The 16806-nt window shown below is 40.6% G+C and overlaps 1 protein-coding gene across 5 annotated transcripts in view; it reads right to left on the reverse strand.

Moving 5' to 3' along the window:
- EPHB6 (EPH receptor B6) overlaps positions 1–16806 on the reverse strand; it is a 94137-nt gene that overhangs the window by 41350 nt on the left and 35981 nt on the right. For all 5 annotated transcript variants that reach the window (XM_067005134.1, XM_048054943.2, XM_067005115.1 and 2 more), the window contains one exon: positions 3211–3366. In XM_067005134.1, coding sequence (XP_066861235.1) covers positions 3211–3366 — 156 coding nt within the window. The remainder of the gene's footprint in view (positions 1–3210; positions 3367–16806) is intronic.

Genomic DNA, 16806 nt, shown 5'->3' on the forward strand with positions numbered 1-16806 from the left:
CATCCAGGCCCCTCAAGGTAGCCAAGAGCACCCCTCCTCTGTTGTACAAAGGCAGCCCCTGGGGAGTGCCAGTGACCATGAGTACGGTGGTGGTGTGGCTCTCTATATTACAGAGTGTTTCAATGTTGTTGAACTCAGGGTTGTGAATGATAATATAGAGTCCCTATGGATAAGGATCAGGGGGATGGTCAACAAGGCGGACATCCTGGTGGGGGTCTGTTATAGACCGCCAAACCAGGATGAAGAAATGGATGAGGCATTCTACAAGCAACTGGTGAAGTTGCGCAATCACCAGCACTTGTTCTCATGGGGAACGTTAACTTCCTGGACATATTCTGGAAAGACGAGGCAGGCAACTCGGGGAGAGTACAAGGACGTTGCCAGAGTATGCAGAAAGAAAATCCGAAAGGCTAAAGCCCAGAACAGGCTCAACTTAGCCACTATGGTTAAGGATAACAAAAAGTGTTTTTGCAAATATAATAATGGTAGGAGGACATCCAAGGAGAATCTCCATCCTACACTGGACGTAGGGGGAACATGACTACTACAGATAAGGAAAAGGCTGAGGATCTTAATGCCTTTTTTATATCTGTCTTCACTAGCCAGATCACTTATCTTTGGGAGTACTCAGCCTCACAACCTGGAAGTCTGGGATGGGGAGCAGAAGAGACCCCCCCACAGTTCAGGTTGAAACAGTTGAGACCTGCTGCTCCACCTGGACTGTCGCAAGTCCATGGGGCCAGATGGGATCCACCTGAGGGTGCTGAGGGAGCTGGTGGATGTGATTGCCAAGCCGCTTTCCATCATCTATCAGCAGTCTATCAGTGGAGAGGTCCCGGATGACTGAAGTCTTGATAATGTGATGCCCATTTAAAAGAAGGGCCGTACGGAGGAGCCGTGGAACTACAGGCCTGTCAGCCTGACCTCGGTGCCAGGAAAGGTGATGGAACAGGTCATCTTGAATGCAATCACACAGAATAAGCGGGATCACCGGGGGATCAGTCCTGGTCAGCATGGTTTCATGAAAGGCAAGTCCTGCCTGACCAACCTCATCTCCTTCTATGACCAGGTAACCCACCTGGTGGATGAGGGAAAGGCTGTTGACATAGTCTACCTAGACTTCAGCAACGCCTTTGACACAGTCTCCCATAGTATTCTCCTGGAGAAGCTGGCAGCCTGTGGTTTGGACTGGTACACTCTTCTCTGGGTTAAAAACTGACTGTACAGCCAGGTCCAGAGAGTAGTGGTGGACGGAGTGAAATCCAGCTGGTGACCGGTCGCCAATGGTGTTCCCCAGGGGACGGTATTGGGGTCCATCCTCTTTAATATCTTCATTGATGATTTGGATGAGGGAATTGAGCACACCCTCAGTAAGTTTGCAGACAACACCAAGTTGGGGGGAAGTGTCAATCTGCTGGAGGATAGGAAGGCCCTGCAGAGGGACCTGGAGAGGTTAGATACATGGGCAGAGGCCAGTGGGATGAGGTTCAACATGGCTAAGTGCTGGGTCCTGCACTTTGGCCACAACAACCCCATGCAATGCTACAGGCTTGGTGCAGAGTGGCTGGAAAACTGTGCAGAGGAAAGGGATCTGGGGGTGCTAGGCAATGCTCACCTGAACATGAGCTGACAGTGTGCCCAGGTGGCCAAGAAGGCCAATAGCATCCTGGCTTCTATTGGAATAGTGTAGCCAGCAGGATTAGGGAGGTGATTGTCCGCCTGTGCTCTGCTCTGGTGAGGCCGCACCTCGAGTACTGTCTTCAGTTTTGGGTCCCTCACTACAAGAAAGACATCGAGGCCATACAGCGTGTCAAGAGAAGGGCTATGAAGCTGGAAAAGGGCCTGAAACACAAGTCCTATGAGGAGCAGCTGAAGCAACTGGGGTTGTTTAGTGTGGAGAAGAGGAGGCTCGGTGGTGACCTCATTGCTCTCTACAACTACCTGAAAGGAAGCTGTGGGGAGCTCGGAATCAGCCTCTTCTCACAGATAACTAGCGATAGGACTAGAGGGAATGACCTGTAGTTGTGCCAGGGGAGGTTCAGGTTGGAAATTAGGAGAAATTTCTTCTCAGAAAGAGTAGCTCAGCATTGGAATAGGTTGCTCAGGGAGGTGGTGAAGTCACCATCCCTGGGAATGTTTAAGGAAAGGCTGGATGTGGTGCTTAGGGACATGGCTTAGTGGGTGACATTGGTGGTAGAGGTATGGTTGGACTGGATGATCTTGGAGGTCTTTTCCATCCTTAATGATTCTATGATTCTATGGAGACAAAGACAGAAAAGGCAGGGATATAGATATTGAGCTCTGTAGCAGGGAGGGGTAAGGGAAACGTGATTTACAGGGCACTTCCCTCCAAAGGCTTCAGTGAAATCCACGAATCCTCATTCTCACTATACCCTTATCATCAGCAAACATCTATGAAACCTATAGACAAAGCCTTTTGTCTGTTTACTATTATCAATGGAAAGGATTATACTTTTTGAATATCTCCACTAGCTGTATCTTCCTGTGGACTCTTATTCCCCCAGAATATGCCAGAAAACTGCACACAAAAGACTGGTTAAAATATGTATTCGTGACAAGATGAAGCAATTTGTATTGCGGTATAGTATTTAATAGCATAATCACATACTAGTTTTCCCTGAGGGTTCTTATTGCAACCAGTGCAAAGGATATATAACTGCTCAGGAAAAAAATGCCTGTGAAGTTAAGATTGCTTGATGTTGTTGAAGATGGATTCTGTGCAGTGTACAAAGCAAGGGATTACAGAAAACAAAACAAAACACATTTCCTAATTTCTGAGTGTTTAACTTCACAGATGTAGAGTGACTGTAAGTTGCTTTAGGACGTGAATTCATTCCTTGTCACTTCGAAAAAATTCATGAGTGACTCTTTATGTATTATTTAAATTAGATTTTGAGTGCTCATCATTAACCCTACTTCATTTTCTGGGGTTAATTACTTGCTTGACCTATTAATGTTCATAATCATTGACTGTGAAAAGTTATAACTGATGAGGTAAGCCAATGAGAAAATTAATCCTTTCCATAAGTACAATTTGAATTCTACATAGTAAATATGGTCTTCACATCTACAGTATGGTCAATTGGTCATGAAAAGAGATGATTTGGAACTCCCATGAATCATTCAGGCAAATTTTCCCTCATTAACTGTCCTTCTGCCTGCATTCAAACACTCCATTCAAATACTTACCAGTGCAGGGAGCATCAGAATTGTCAGAAGCAGATCGGTAGAAGTGGTTCTGACACACACATTCACTGGAACCTGGCAGCGGAGCATGGCTGTGGGCAGGGCAGAGATGGCAAGGGTCGTCTCCCACAGACACTTTAAAGGAACCAAGGGGACAGGCTAAGGGGAGGAAAACGAGACAGTCAACAGCAGGAAACTCATTATTTCAGATTCCAAAAACAATGCAATCTTATTTACATTTAATTCATTCTGCTACTGTTGGAAGAATTTGTTACACAGATTATCTACTGCAGGTTTCCTTGCTTCATGGCTATACAGACAATACCAGCTCTGGGCTGGAGCATGCGTTGTTAAAGTCGCAATTTCAAACTAGTTTATTTTATTCTACACAATAGGTACTTAAATTGATTCACTGTCAGATGAAAGAGAATCAGTCCAGAGACAGCTTTGGCCATCTGAAATAATTGTCTTCTCCTTACTCACCCAAAGAGCATTAGCATTGGAGAAGCCAAAGTGCGCAGTCATGAGATCTGTCTGGAAATAGCCATGACCATCCGCACCTCCTTTCCCCCACCCAACACAGCCACAAAAACGGATTTTTTTTATGCTGCCTTAGACAGTTTAATTGCTTAAAGGAATGTAAGATACCATGATTTTTTGATTTTGCATCAAAATGAAGAGCCAGAACAAAGATATTCAGTCCTAATTGTATTTCTGTAGGTCTGGACACTTCCCAGTAATGGATAGAAGCTTCTTAAACTAGTCAAGTTTAATCTGCAAATGCATAGGACCATGCCTGTGGAAAAAGCTGAAACAAGGGGGGAAATCCAATATTCAGGGAAAGAAAAATAAAGAAAAAAAAAAAAGGTTAACAATATGGGAGTATAATACATTCTAGGTTCACCAAAGATGCTGTGCTGAATAACATAGCAGAAGGTGCTTGGATCTTGCACTGAAGTAGTAGGATAGAGGTTTTGTAATTTTAATGCAGGTTTTACGTAAGTTTTCTAAAGCTGCTTTTCTATATAAATAGACAGAATTTTTACATGCAACGGACTAACTAGCTCTGGTGAATGTTCTTTCATGGACTGACATTTGTTTAGTTGGTTTCACAATAAAGCACATTTCCAGGGAAGGGGAAGCTTTCAGATAGACCCCAACTGAATGTTTGATTTCAGAAGACACATGGTAATGCTGCTTTCTCCTTTCAAGAGAAGAACTGTCCTAGCGATTACCATAAGGAGAAGAATCCAAAGGATCGTGAATAGCAAAAAAATTATATTTCAAAGAACTGTGTAAAAGAAGAACATTGTGTGCAGATGTTAACATGAAGTTAGGATATCTTAATGAATATTTTGAAATGGAACACCACACCAGAAGCTAAAGAATTAATCCATCTGGTACTTACTTACTATGACAAAGGAAAGGAGACTTCCACCTCCTATAAAAATTATTTGGAAATTATTTCTAACACATATAAGTGTTGAGTGGCCATTTATGCATCTTCCTTAACAAATAAACAACTTCAGAAAAACAAAATAGCTTGCTTATCTGTCCTTCTTATTTGTGTCCAATTCCCTTTGCTTTGGGTTCTCCAAGTCTGTTTGGGAATTTCTGATGTATACTTTGGGCCTGTGGAGATGCAAATCTTAACAAAGCTGAAAAGGTTACAGCCACATTCTGGACATAACAGCCAATATACAATATCTATGGAGTCCTGTCAGCTTTAAGTCTCATATTACTTCATCTTCTCTGTTGGAAGTCTTCTGGCTGCAGAATAACCTCCACGTGTATTGTGACAGAATGTTAAGTCCTGGAACAGTCAGACCATAACAGGGACTTCAATAATGCTGAACCATAGCATTGGGATAGGAGGACACTGAATCTTCCCAACACATGAAAAATGACAACATTCAGTGGGTAATACATTGCAATATAGAATGAAAGGGAGAAGAAGAGATTGCAATTTTGCATATGATGGTAAGTCTGCTCAGCCCTGCTGAGGCCACACCTGTAGTATTGTGTCCAGTTCTGAGCTCCCCAGTACAAGAGAGACATAGAACTACTGGAGTGAGTTCAAAGGAAGGCTGTTAAGATGATTAGAGGACTGGAGCATCTGTCGTACGAGGACATGCTGAAAGAACTGGGCCAATTTAGCCTGGGAAAGAGAAGATTGAGGGGAGACCTCATTCATGTATATAAATATCTGAGGGGAGGGTGTTGAGAGGATGGAGCCGGTCTCTTTTCAGTTGTGCCCAGCAACAGGACGAGAGGCAACAGGCACAAACTGAAGGACAGGAGGTTCCAGCTGAATATGAGGGGGCACTTCTTTACTGTGAGGGTGACAGAGCACTGGAACAGGTTGCCCAGAGAGGTTGCGGAGTCTCCTTTTCTGGAGATATTCAAAACCTGCCTGGATGCCATCCCGCGCAACATGCTCTAGCTGATCCTGCTCGGCAGGGGGGTTGGACTTGATGGTCTTCAGAGGTCCCTTCCAACCTTGGCCATTCTGTGATTCTGTGAAAAGAGCAAGTGCCTTTGCCTTCAGACTTTTATCCAGCAGAAAGTCAAATTATTTTCATACAGAAAGTTCTGTCCCTATGCTCCTATGAGAAAAAATAAAAAGGAAATAAGATTTTTCCACTTTATGAAGTGTATCCCCTTCATTCATTTATTCAGTTTAAGACTCTGCTAACAGTCACAGATGTAGAGTATAATTTTCACATTTCTTGGCAAGTACATCTGTACTGACACTATGAGCATTACCAATGGGAAGTTCTCATTCAACATTATAAATAAATGGTAAATAAATATTTACGATTTTCTTGGGTCTTCTGTATTTATTTCAAATTTGAGAATGCTAAACTGAACATGAATGTTATTGTGGTTTTTGTTTGTTTGTTTTTTTCTTACAAGTAATTCTCATCCATATTTTCTTGCACCAAACTGCTTGCGCAGGGGGATTAGATATGATGACCTCCAGAGGCCTTTTCTAAGCTCAGCCATTCCATGATTCTGTGATTTCTCTTGAACATAGGCAAATTAAAATGTCTGGTCAGATCACTCTGGTCCCGCCTGCTCCACTGTCAGAGTTTTCACCACATATACATGATTGTCAGAGGATGGGGAACAGTGAAAGGGAAAATTCTTGCCACTAGGAAACATCTTATTTCAGATGTTCAGAAGCAAAATGAGAATAGGATTGACAGGACCCCTCTGAGGGAGGAATCTGAAAAAATATGTTCAAAAAAGATAAACAAAAAAGCGTAAAAAATCAGTAGGGAAGAGACTCACGTGGTCAGTTCAACCCACATAACAGAAATGGCAGCTGGAGAGCTATTAAGAGGAGTACAGAACAACTTTGGAGGAGAGATCTCTCTGAAGTGGTTATATTGTCTGTTGAAACAAATTAATCACTACCCTGCTCTACATGAACCTATGATCCTATGATCTCATGCTGGTCTTTTCAGGAGAGAGGGCAGATACTGAGAAAGGATCGTGCTTTGAAACCCTTATTTCTGCCCCCAGGGATTTCTACTGTCTAAAGTCAAGAAAACAAAACAAAACAAACAAAACAAACAAACAAAACCCACAGAAAATGAAATCATATAGCATACCTGAAGCTAAGTTGATTTGTAAAGATTAAACATGATTCACATATCCCCTACCTTCCTAATGCAAAGATAATTAGGGAAAAAAAATCAAATCAAAACAAAACAAAAAAAGCAAACAGACTATGACCTAAAATATCTAGTTACTCACATTTTGGCCAATATGGCAGAGGCTAACTTGTCTCCATGATCTCCATGTAGCTAAAGAATAGCCTCATGAATATGGTCAGGGACTACATCTGTCACACACCTGCTTCCATCTGAACTCAGACCCTTGCCTCTGTATCCAGTCAGGGAGATAGTTAAGTTTGTGAGCATCTTCTTCCCTTTCCAAAATTGCCTGAGATACACTGGCTCACTTCACTCAGCTCACAGATAGCAACAACAGTCATTGCCATGACATGTAGCATTTCCTGGCACTGCCTCAGTCCAGTCACTTGACAAAAAAGATATCAAAGGTTAAGTCTGAAGAAAAGAAAAAAAAATCCCTGGCAATCTAAATATGTAAAAGCTACCTTCTTTTAGTCCAGCAGTTATGGTGAGCCTAGGCTGTCTTTCCACAGTGTTCAGCTCTCTTTTGTTTCTGCAGGATTCCCTTCATCACACCATGAGATTTTTCACTTTTCGTGCACCTTATATTCCTCTCTTAATGCAAATCATGACATCACGTTCACTTTCTGTGGTCCTACAATCTCTGCAGACAACTACTGCACTCACTGGAGGCAGTCATAATGAATACCCAAGTTGAAGTGAACCCACCATCACTAAGACTAACACGTATTGCTTTAGTGAACATCACCATCTTAGGACCATCCCAGAGAAAGCCTGAACAAGAGCAGCTTCTCCTGAAACACCTCCACTGTGTGCCTGTAGAAAAACTTCACAAAAAACACAGGCCTTATCACTGTGTCATCCCAAAGGCACCAGTACTTTCCAGGAAAAAAGAGATTTAGTACTAATTGATTGATGGTGTCTAATGTAAGGACAGAGGGTAGCAGAGCTAGCACCTCAAGGGACAGAAAAAGCTGTCACTTCCCATTAAGTCAAGGCTACTATGAAAGGTGAAGGCATAGTCTGGACTACGCAAGAGCTTTTCTCTCAGTTTGTCTGAGCTATTTTTCACATCTTGGCACTGTGTCAGAATGCCACAACAGTTCAGTTGGTCACAGCTTGTCTCAGAGACGCTGACCTAATTTCCCTCAACTCCACTCTAGAGCACTCTCTTCTGCTTTGCCTGCATTTGCCTGACTGCTCCATGGGGAAAAGTTCCACCTGGGAGGCTGGAGAAGCAGTTTCTGACAGACTTCTAACATCAAAACAGCAGAGAAAAGTTCTGGAATCATGAGGTATGTGTAGGAGGGGACAGAACAAGAACCAAAGAAGACGAGAGAAGAAAAGGCATAAAGAAAAGCTCACTTGGACAATAAGAGCTGACAGTAAAGCTGACAGCATAAAAAAATACAGCAAGGAGAAGGACCAAGGACAGAAAGAAACTTCAACAGAGCTATATGCACCCCCAGTACCATTTTTTAGGGCATGGGATAGACATTAGGGTAACACTTTGACTTTTTGCACCCAGATATGATTTGGAAATGAGATGAGACTTAGGAGAACATTTAGAAGAGCATAAAATCACCCTCCTTTTGACTGAGACAGTCAAACAAGAGTTCTGTGGAGAAAATCTTTCCTCTACTCCTTAGGAGAAAGTCTCCATTTTAAAATGTGTCAGGTTTTTTGACTGTTCTAAAGCAAAACAGGCATGTCTGGGAAAGACTGGTTTTGACTACAGTGTAGAAAGAGAATTTGTCCAGGTACTAGATCAACAAAGCTTTTTGGTCCATGAGAGGAGAGAAGGTCGATATATAAAAGTAAAAGCAAGGCTAAAGGGTCATACATCCAGCATGTTGCTGATCCAGAAAACAAGATATACAGGAAAAGCTGTCCAGCTCTTTCACACACATACGTAATTCCCACAGCCACCTTTTCATTACTGACATAGTACAATAGTTGCAGTTGCAGTTACTGACATAGTTCGCGTTGCAGTGTAAGGTAAAGTCAAAGAAACAATACTGCATGGGATTTAACAGTTTTAATCGGATTATTCTCTCCAAGTCACCAATTTGCTTCTGGTTGCTGCCATACTATGAGAGAGAGCACAACAGTATTAGAGGACAACTCCTTGGGGAGGTCAGGTGGAAGGAACTCTTCTAAGGGCAGAAGGAATCTATTGGCTTTGATACTGGTTTTTGATACACTCAATAATCTGAAAATATTTGTCATTTAAATTGTACTTGTAGGATTGAATGAAAGCAGACAGGCCCCTAGAGTTATGGGAATATCTAGCAGATATGCAGTTTTTAAGGATTGCATTGAAATAACTATATCTGTTTTTGGATCCCTCTAAGTTGTTGAAAAACAGGAGCAAGTTCAGCAGAGGGCCACTGAAATAGTTACACAGCTGGAGTACCTGCCCTGTGAAGAACCTGGAGAACAGGAAATCCAGAAGCAGCCTTCCAAAATATGCAAAGACTTTATTAGAAAGATAGAGCCAGGTTCTTCACATCCATGCACAGCAGAAAGATGAGAGACAACAGGCACAAACTGAAACACAAAAAGTTCTGACTGGATATAAGGAAGTCTTTACTACCATGAGGACCATCAAGCACTGGAAAAATTTACTTGGAGAGGTTATGCAGTTTCTATTCCTGGAGATTTTCAAGACCATATTGAAAAAAAGCTCTTGAGCAACCTGTCTGACCTTTTCTTGAGCCTGTTTTGAGCAAGAGGTTGGACAAGAGATATACATTCGTACCTGCCCAGATACTACTTTCTTCTCTAATCACTTGGAATATTTACACAAACATTTTACCACTGTTCTGTTACTTCAGTTTAAGATAGTGTTAGTGAGCCTTAGGACATGGTTTTGTTATCCGAAGGTTTGTGCCCAATGCACCTGGCCAAAAGGCACTGAGAATTGGAATCTAAGTGAAGGTCTATTAATTAATTAATTAATTCTGCAGAATCAGATGCTTGATGATCTTTTGCAAAGAAAGCACATTTCTTACTTAAAGTGCCATTATTTATACACACCAAACTTGTGAAATTATCTCTCTAGCTACTTCTGATTCGTTGTTTTAGTTCACCTAGCTTATCTCTATTGAGCATACAGAGGACCGGAGGGGGCGAAGACCAAATCCCATATTTCCATACATTTCCATTTTGGTGGGTGTGGTTTTAAATATACTAGTGACCTTTAATAAGCAAAAGGTCAGTCTGGAATCTTCCTTCAGCTGTTTTCTTAATTCTTGTTTTCTTGCCTTCATCCCTCATCTGTTTTGCTTTTGCTAGCTCAAGACTACTGGTCTCCCTGTTTTCTTCAAGGTCTCCTTGTTTTCTTCAGCTCAGGACTACAGTTTCACATCACTAACTTATCTAATAATGACTAATCCTTGAAAAATCAGACCCTCACCCCTTTACTTGCATTGGATCTGTATTGACTGTGTGGTTTCAAAGTGAGTCAATTCACCTGTCTGATCTGTTGGTAAAGTAGTCTAACAGATAAACACAGGTAAAGAAAAAAAAAATTATTTGGCAATTGTCTGTGTTGTCACACTCTGAGGTTGTACAGTCACTAGATTCTGAGAAAAGGGGTGATGGGAAGCCCTAAAGATAAGCAAAATGTCGGCAGGGAATGGATATTCAGCAGATTATAACACCATAATAATCACAGGAAATCATTAAATATTGTTAGGGTTTAGACATATAAGCTGTGTTTTACACTAGTATTTCATCAAAGCAATGATACAGTGTGTGTGCTTGGCTACTATCAGTAAATATAAACTATTTTAAGGTACATTGAATTAAAGCATACTATGTCTACTAATAATAAAAGCTAGGCATCTTTAAAAACATTAACAATATAATAGATTTTAGATTTTGTTTTTTAATTTTCATTAATAGTAACCTCATGCCAATAAGACAAATGCCAAGGACAAAAGAATACTCAAAAACATTGTGTGTGTTTTTTTGCAAGTAAACAAAGGGACAGCCAACTGCCTCTTATGACAGTACCCAAAGTATCTTAGAAAAAAAAAAAAAAAGCACAAATAAGCAGGTTTCCCAAGAAGCTCAGAATTCAATCAAGACACAAAGACAAGAGTAACAAGACTAAAAAAGAACAGTGGGAAAAATTTAAGTATGACCAAGAATACACATATCAGAAAGATGATTCCTTTCAGTTTGTTTAGAAACACTTAACAGGCCCAAATTTACTTTAAACAGCATTAGATTTCAGGAGAGATTTACATTAGGAATTATCTGTTTCTACAGCAAGAATGAATACTAGATGCGAGAGTATGAAAAATGAACAGAGCATCAAATCTGGCACTGGAGTCAAACCTGGAGGAATGAATGAATATAGGAGTATTTGAGGCATAGTATAGTAATAGTCCCCTAAGTTGATCTAGAGATTTATAGTTTCTACAGCTGGTTAGGTGGGGAAGAGATAGTGGGAAATGAAAGAAACATAAGGAGAGAAGAGTGTGGGTTGCTTTGGTTTTGCTTTATTAAAAAAAGGGGAAACTCAAATCAACTGAGATAAAACAGATTAAGTGACTGAGAACTGTTTCCTGACGAACTGCTGGAAAGAGGCTAGCTGAGTAAGGTAAGAGGCAAAGCTGACAAATTCTTAACTAGTTATACATTGTGAAGAGCATTACAGAATGGGCTGTGTGAAGCAAAAAAAGGTGAAATGAGAGGAAAGACTTGGGCTGGGAAAGAAGGGAATATGAGTACAGAGCAATCACTGGATAGAAGGAAAAGCACATGAAAAGTACATGAAAAGCACCAAAATGTGTGCATGTAGCAGAATAAAATTCAGAAGCTGAAGAAAGGAGCAATAAAGAAAAATAATATATAAGTACATAAATCTAGCACAAGATGCCAAGCAGTATTACCAAACAAGAGTTTACTTCAAAGAAGTTTTCTCACTCAGGAGAGACTAAGAGCACTAGGTTTGTTCATTTTAAAGAAGAAAAGGCTGCTGGGGAAATCTAACTGCTGGCATTAACTACCTAATGTGAGGATATAAAGACTGTAGGTGATACCAGTCAATAGCTAGCTCTGTTTTGTATTAAAGAGATAAATATGTTCTTTGAGGAAACGGCAAGATGACCCAGGCCTTAGAGATGTCTAAAGGATGATTAACTGAGGAACTGCTAAACAGGAAGACTATTATGTTGACATTCTTGAGGGAAACATTCTTGAAGGAAATTTATGCTCTTGAATACATCACCAATCAACATAAGGTGAATAGTTGGCTGAAAAACAAAGATTAGGAGTATTCTAATGTGAGCTATCCATGAACTACCTTCATTATAATAGTCAAAAACACATCCCTAGGCTGGGAGACCCCAGCCCAACAATGGACCCTTCCTCTGAGAATGCACAGAATGATTCTGTCATGTCAGCAGTATGCTAACTATGTAACCAACTGGAGGCTAGGGGATTGTACAAACATGTAGATATATTGATAAGTGTGAGAAAAATCTCAATAATTTTCTTCAGACAGGGTCTTCTGTGAAGCTATTTTATTCGCGATTGCAATGGTGGGCATCCTGCAAGCAGGAGCGCACAGTAAAAGTTTATCATAATCTTATATTCCCTATTACCCGACACCTGACTTCTCCCCTGTTTCCTCATTGGCTGAGTACTACAGGTTCACAACCTACTCGACACACTTCTATACCATATATGTACAATTTTATTTGACCAACCGTTAATTTCTCCTTTTCCTTTTTTTTCCTCCCTCTCTCATGACTAGAGGGCCCATGATTTTTGTTTTTACTGATTTCCTACGGCTTATCCTGTTTTTCTTAGCTATCCTCCTTATTTTGGGACAGTGGGACCTTCCCCTTATCTGCTTAACATACTCCCCACTGCTATGCTGCACAACCACTTTTGAATATGCAAGGTTAGTGGAATTTTCCACTGCAAAAACACCTTCTATTGCAAAAACACAACTTTGTTTCTCACATAAGGGTTTGTATAAAGAGTCGCATGGAAAGTCCTAACGTGTGCCAGCTTTGTGGGAAAACACCTGGTACCGACACTTGCACAATTCTGAAATAAACAGTATCTCAACCCAGTGTGTGAATTGGCTCATTGCACACCAGGTAATGAATCCAAACTTTTTATCAGACAATATAGGTAAAAGGTGGTAGGACATGATGCCACAGACACGAGTTGCAATAATCCCTTGTTCTTATTACAATCTCCTGCTAGATAGGAAAAAGAAATTTCACCATGTCACAAAACATTGGGAACAGTTGCTGAAGGATGTTGTGGAATGTTCATCTTTAGGAATAATGACAACTAGACTAGAATAGACCTCGAGTGACCTAACACACTTTGGTCCTGCTGTGAGAGTGGGGTTTGAGCAGAGGATTTCCACAGGTCCCTGCAACCTAAATTATTATTTGGTTTTGTAGAAAGCATCTTTTAAGTGACTAAGATTTGAAAAAGGTTTATTGTATATATTTTATACTAGCAGTACATGCGTATTTCGTATCAGATTATTGAAGTTTGTGCTTTAACATAAATCTTAACATTTATTTAGGATCCCAGATTTACAAAAAAAAATAAAAATTAACCAAGCTGGCGAGGAAGGACATCTTTTCATAACACAAAAAATAATCGTTCAATATTCTTCCCATATCAGCCCTCAAACAACTGTGTGCACAGTTATTAGCTCCTGCAATTATCAGTAATACAGTTGAGATTCCTTCTGCAATCAGAAGGGACTGCATGTGGTCACAAGAGCCTGGCAATTTTATCCTCTCCAGCTGACTTCTTCATATATTCCTGCATCCTATGAAAGAAGAGCCTATAGCTACTACAGAAGCCAGGCAGATCTATTTCTTCCTTAATACTCCTAGAAACATACAGTGAAAGAAGAGAGGAGAAATAACTGTGTGTGGTGGGTTAATCTTGGCAAACAGACAAATGCTCACCCAGCCACTCCCCTTCTTCAGCAAGACATGGGGAGAAAATAGGATGTGAATGCTTATGGATTGAGGTAAGACAGAGAATTGCTTACTGATTACAATCACAGGCAAAACTGACTTGGCTTGGGGAAAATTAATTTATAGCTGATTAAAAGAAATTTGGGTAGTGAGAAAAAAAGAAAAAAAAAGAAAAAAAAAACAACAAACATTAAAACAACACCTTTCCACCCCCATCTCCCAAGCTTAACTTAACTCCTTCACTCTTCTACCCCACCTAAGCAGCACAGAGAAGAATGGAGGGTGTGCAGTCAGTGCATAACAGTTTCTCTCTGCAGCTTCTTTCCTCACACACTTTTCCCCTGCCCCAGCATGGACTCTCCACAGGCTGCAGTTCTATCAAAAAATACCTATCTGCTCCAGCATTGAGTCTTCCAAAGGCTGCAGTGTGAGTATCTGCTCTGGCATGGATTCCTCCACAGGCTGCAGAGAATATCTGCTCTGATGCCTGGACTACCTATCTCCTCTTCCTCCTGCTCTGACCTTGGTGTTCCCTCTGCTATTTCTCTCTTTCTATTCCCTCCTCCTCTCTCTGTCTGGTGTTTTCTGACCTTAAATATTGGTTGCCCAGAAGTGCCATACATATCCAATCAGCTCAGCTCTGTCCTGCAGTTGGCCATTGCAGAACCAACTGGAAACAGTTGTCTGGCATGGGAAATCCCCTAGCCTTTTCCAACAGAAGATACCCCTTCAGTCTCATCCACTACTAAAACCTTGCCACAAAAAGTCCCATATATTACGATACCCAACAAGGATATTTAGATCTCATGATCTGTATAGCTCCCTCCACTCCATCCCTTTCAAAATATGGTTCAATCTGTTTTCCTTCCTGTACTCCAACAATCTTTCCCTCAGACATCAAAACTGGATAAAGGGATAAAAGTCGATCCCCTGAGCTACAGAAACAGCAAGTGGATAGTTGGTTGGTAATTACAGATGTAGGGGTACGCATATAGTAATGGCACATTTTCAGTGATAGGGGGATACTACTATGGGACAGAATAGAAAAACAGACATAGAGCTTGATTGACAGAACTGCACTGGAATTAATTTGTATTTTGGACATGAGAAGGAAAAAAGAAAATTCCATATTACTAAACTAATAGTTTTATATCACTGACCTCAAGCTCACTTTACTTATTCTTTTAAAAGTGTCAGCTTAGCACTTTTGTCAAGTAGTCATTTCTCTTTTTTCCCCACATTCTCATTTTTGAAATATTTCTAAAAAAATGTTTTAGTTGTGAATTCTGAGCACTATTTGCAAAAGCATCTGGTAACTTAAATCCCATGTGACTTTTAGATAAAAGCTCTGGATAAGCAGTGGGTACTGAATACCAAGAAATGTATCCCATTGTAAACAGGTTTGTGGGAATGGAATCCAGGAACGACCATTTTAATTAATGAATCTGTCAATTTGAGAGAAGCCAATCAGTCCAGAATTTTGGGAACCAGTAATCTAGGATGGCCCAATCATCTAGAACTTTCCATTCTAGGCCCTCTGTATGGAAAAACCCTTAGAGTTGCAGGAAACCCTGCAAGGCAAGGCACCCTGTTTATATACACCTATAGGAAGAAAATAAACCAGGATTCGAACCTTCATTTTCCCTCTGTAAACTGCCTTTCTCTTCTCTGGCTGTTGAGCATGAGAAGAGGTCTACTTGGATATAGTGAAAAGTGAATCCCCCCACCACCACATTACATCCTGTACCACCTGTAGGGTTAACTGCTCATGGATGTTATTTCACTTTTCTGATTAGCTGGAGAAATTTGCCATATAGTAAGACCCAACAGGCAGTCTTATGAAACAAATGAAAGAAAGAATATCTTAAGTCATGGTAGGGGTCAGGAAAGACAAAGTTATCTTGGAAAGGTAGCAGGAAAGACAAAGATATCTACTTTGAATGCTTCTTGTCAGATTCTTTGTACTAAATAAAGAGGTAACAGCTGGTCCAGACAGGACTCCGCAGGCTTCCATATGGTGAGGAGGAGGGAAATGCCCACACACTCCTCTACCACAGCATAAGAGAACTTGCTTCTCCTTTCTATCCTATAGTTCACTCTTTAGTCTTGATAAAAAGAGCTTTATGCAGGATGTTCAGTAGAGATCTGCTCTTAGACTACTGCTTTTGCTATGTATTTCATAAAGAACACTATATATATCCCAGTGTCCTTTTGTTCACAGGAAGAACTGAGAATATACACAGAGAAGTACTGGAAAGGACTCTGTGCAAAGATAATACGCAAGCAAGAGTACAAAGTACACTAGCAGAACGTGGCTCCATTCAGACAAGACAGCAACATATTTTTAGCAGAAGAGGAGATGAGGAATGGCCGTCAAGGCAGAAGATTTTGCGAAAAACATGAGGAGAAAAATTATCTTCTAACATTCAAGTTGACTAGTTGGTTGTCTTTTCCAATTTTTGCCTGTTCTAAGCTGAGGAAGTGACTAATGGGTGTAGCATTCTGTAGTTTGATAGACTGTCATTATTTCAGTTGTAATCCTTAAAATATTTGCTCATTCTTATCTATGTTCAGCTCCTGCAATAATAGGCTGCAGGGGAGTATCAGCTTTCACTGAAGACTACAAAAAATGGAACCTTCAAGAATCTAGAAAAAAAAAATCCTAATTTTTATTTGCCAAGCCTAATTTCCATATTTTTGGAGTACTTATGACTACTATCTGATACTGAATTATTGACTGGTAGTATACCTGGATTTTGGAATAGTCACACTACTGATAAAGACAACAGTGCTAGTGCCATATAGAGCTGCTATATGACTGGCTGAGCTTTCTGTCACAGCAGCAGCGCTGTATGAATGTAGTGACATTTCTTTCAGGATGAGCAAGATGAAAAGGCACACATTTTGATTGTTCTCGAAGAATAAACAAATAAAAAGTACTAACCAACTTCTTTTCATAAGTGGCC

The sequence above is a fragment of the Anser cygnoides genome, chromosome 1 (genome assembly GCF_040182565.1).
Source record: "Anser cygnoides isolate HZ-2024a breed goose chromosome 1, Taihu_goose_T2T_genome, whole genome shotgun sequence".
Classification (NCBI taxonomy): domain Eukaryota; kingdom Metazoa; phylum Chordata; class Aves; order Anseriformes; family Anatidae; genus Anser; species Anser cygnoides.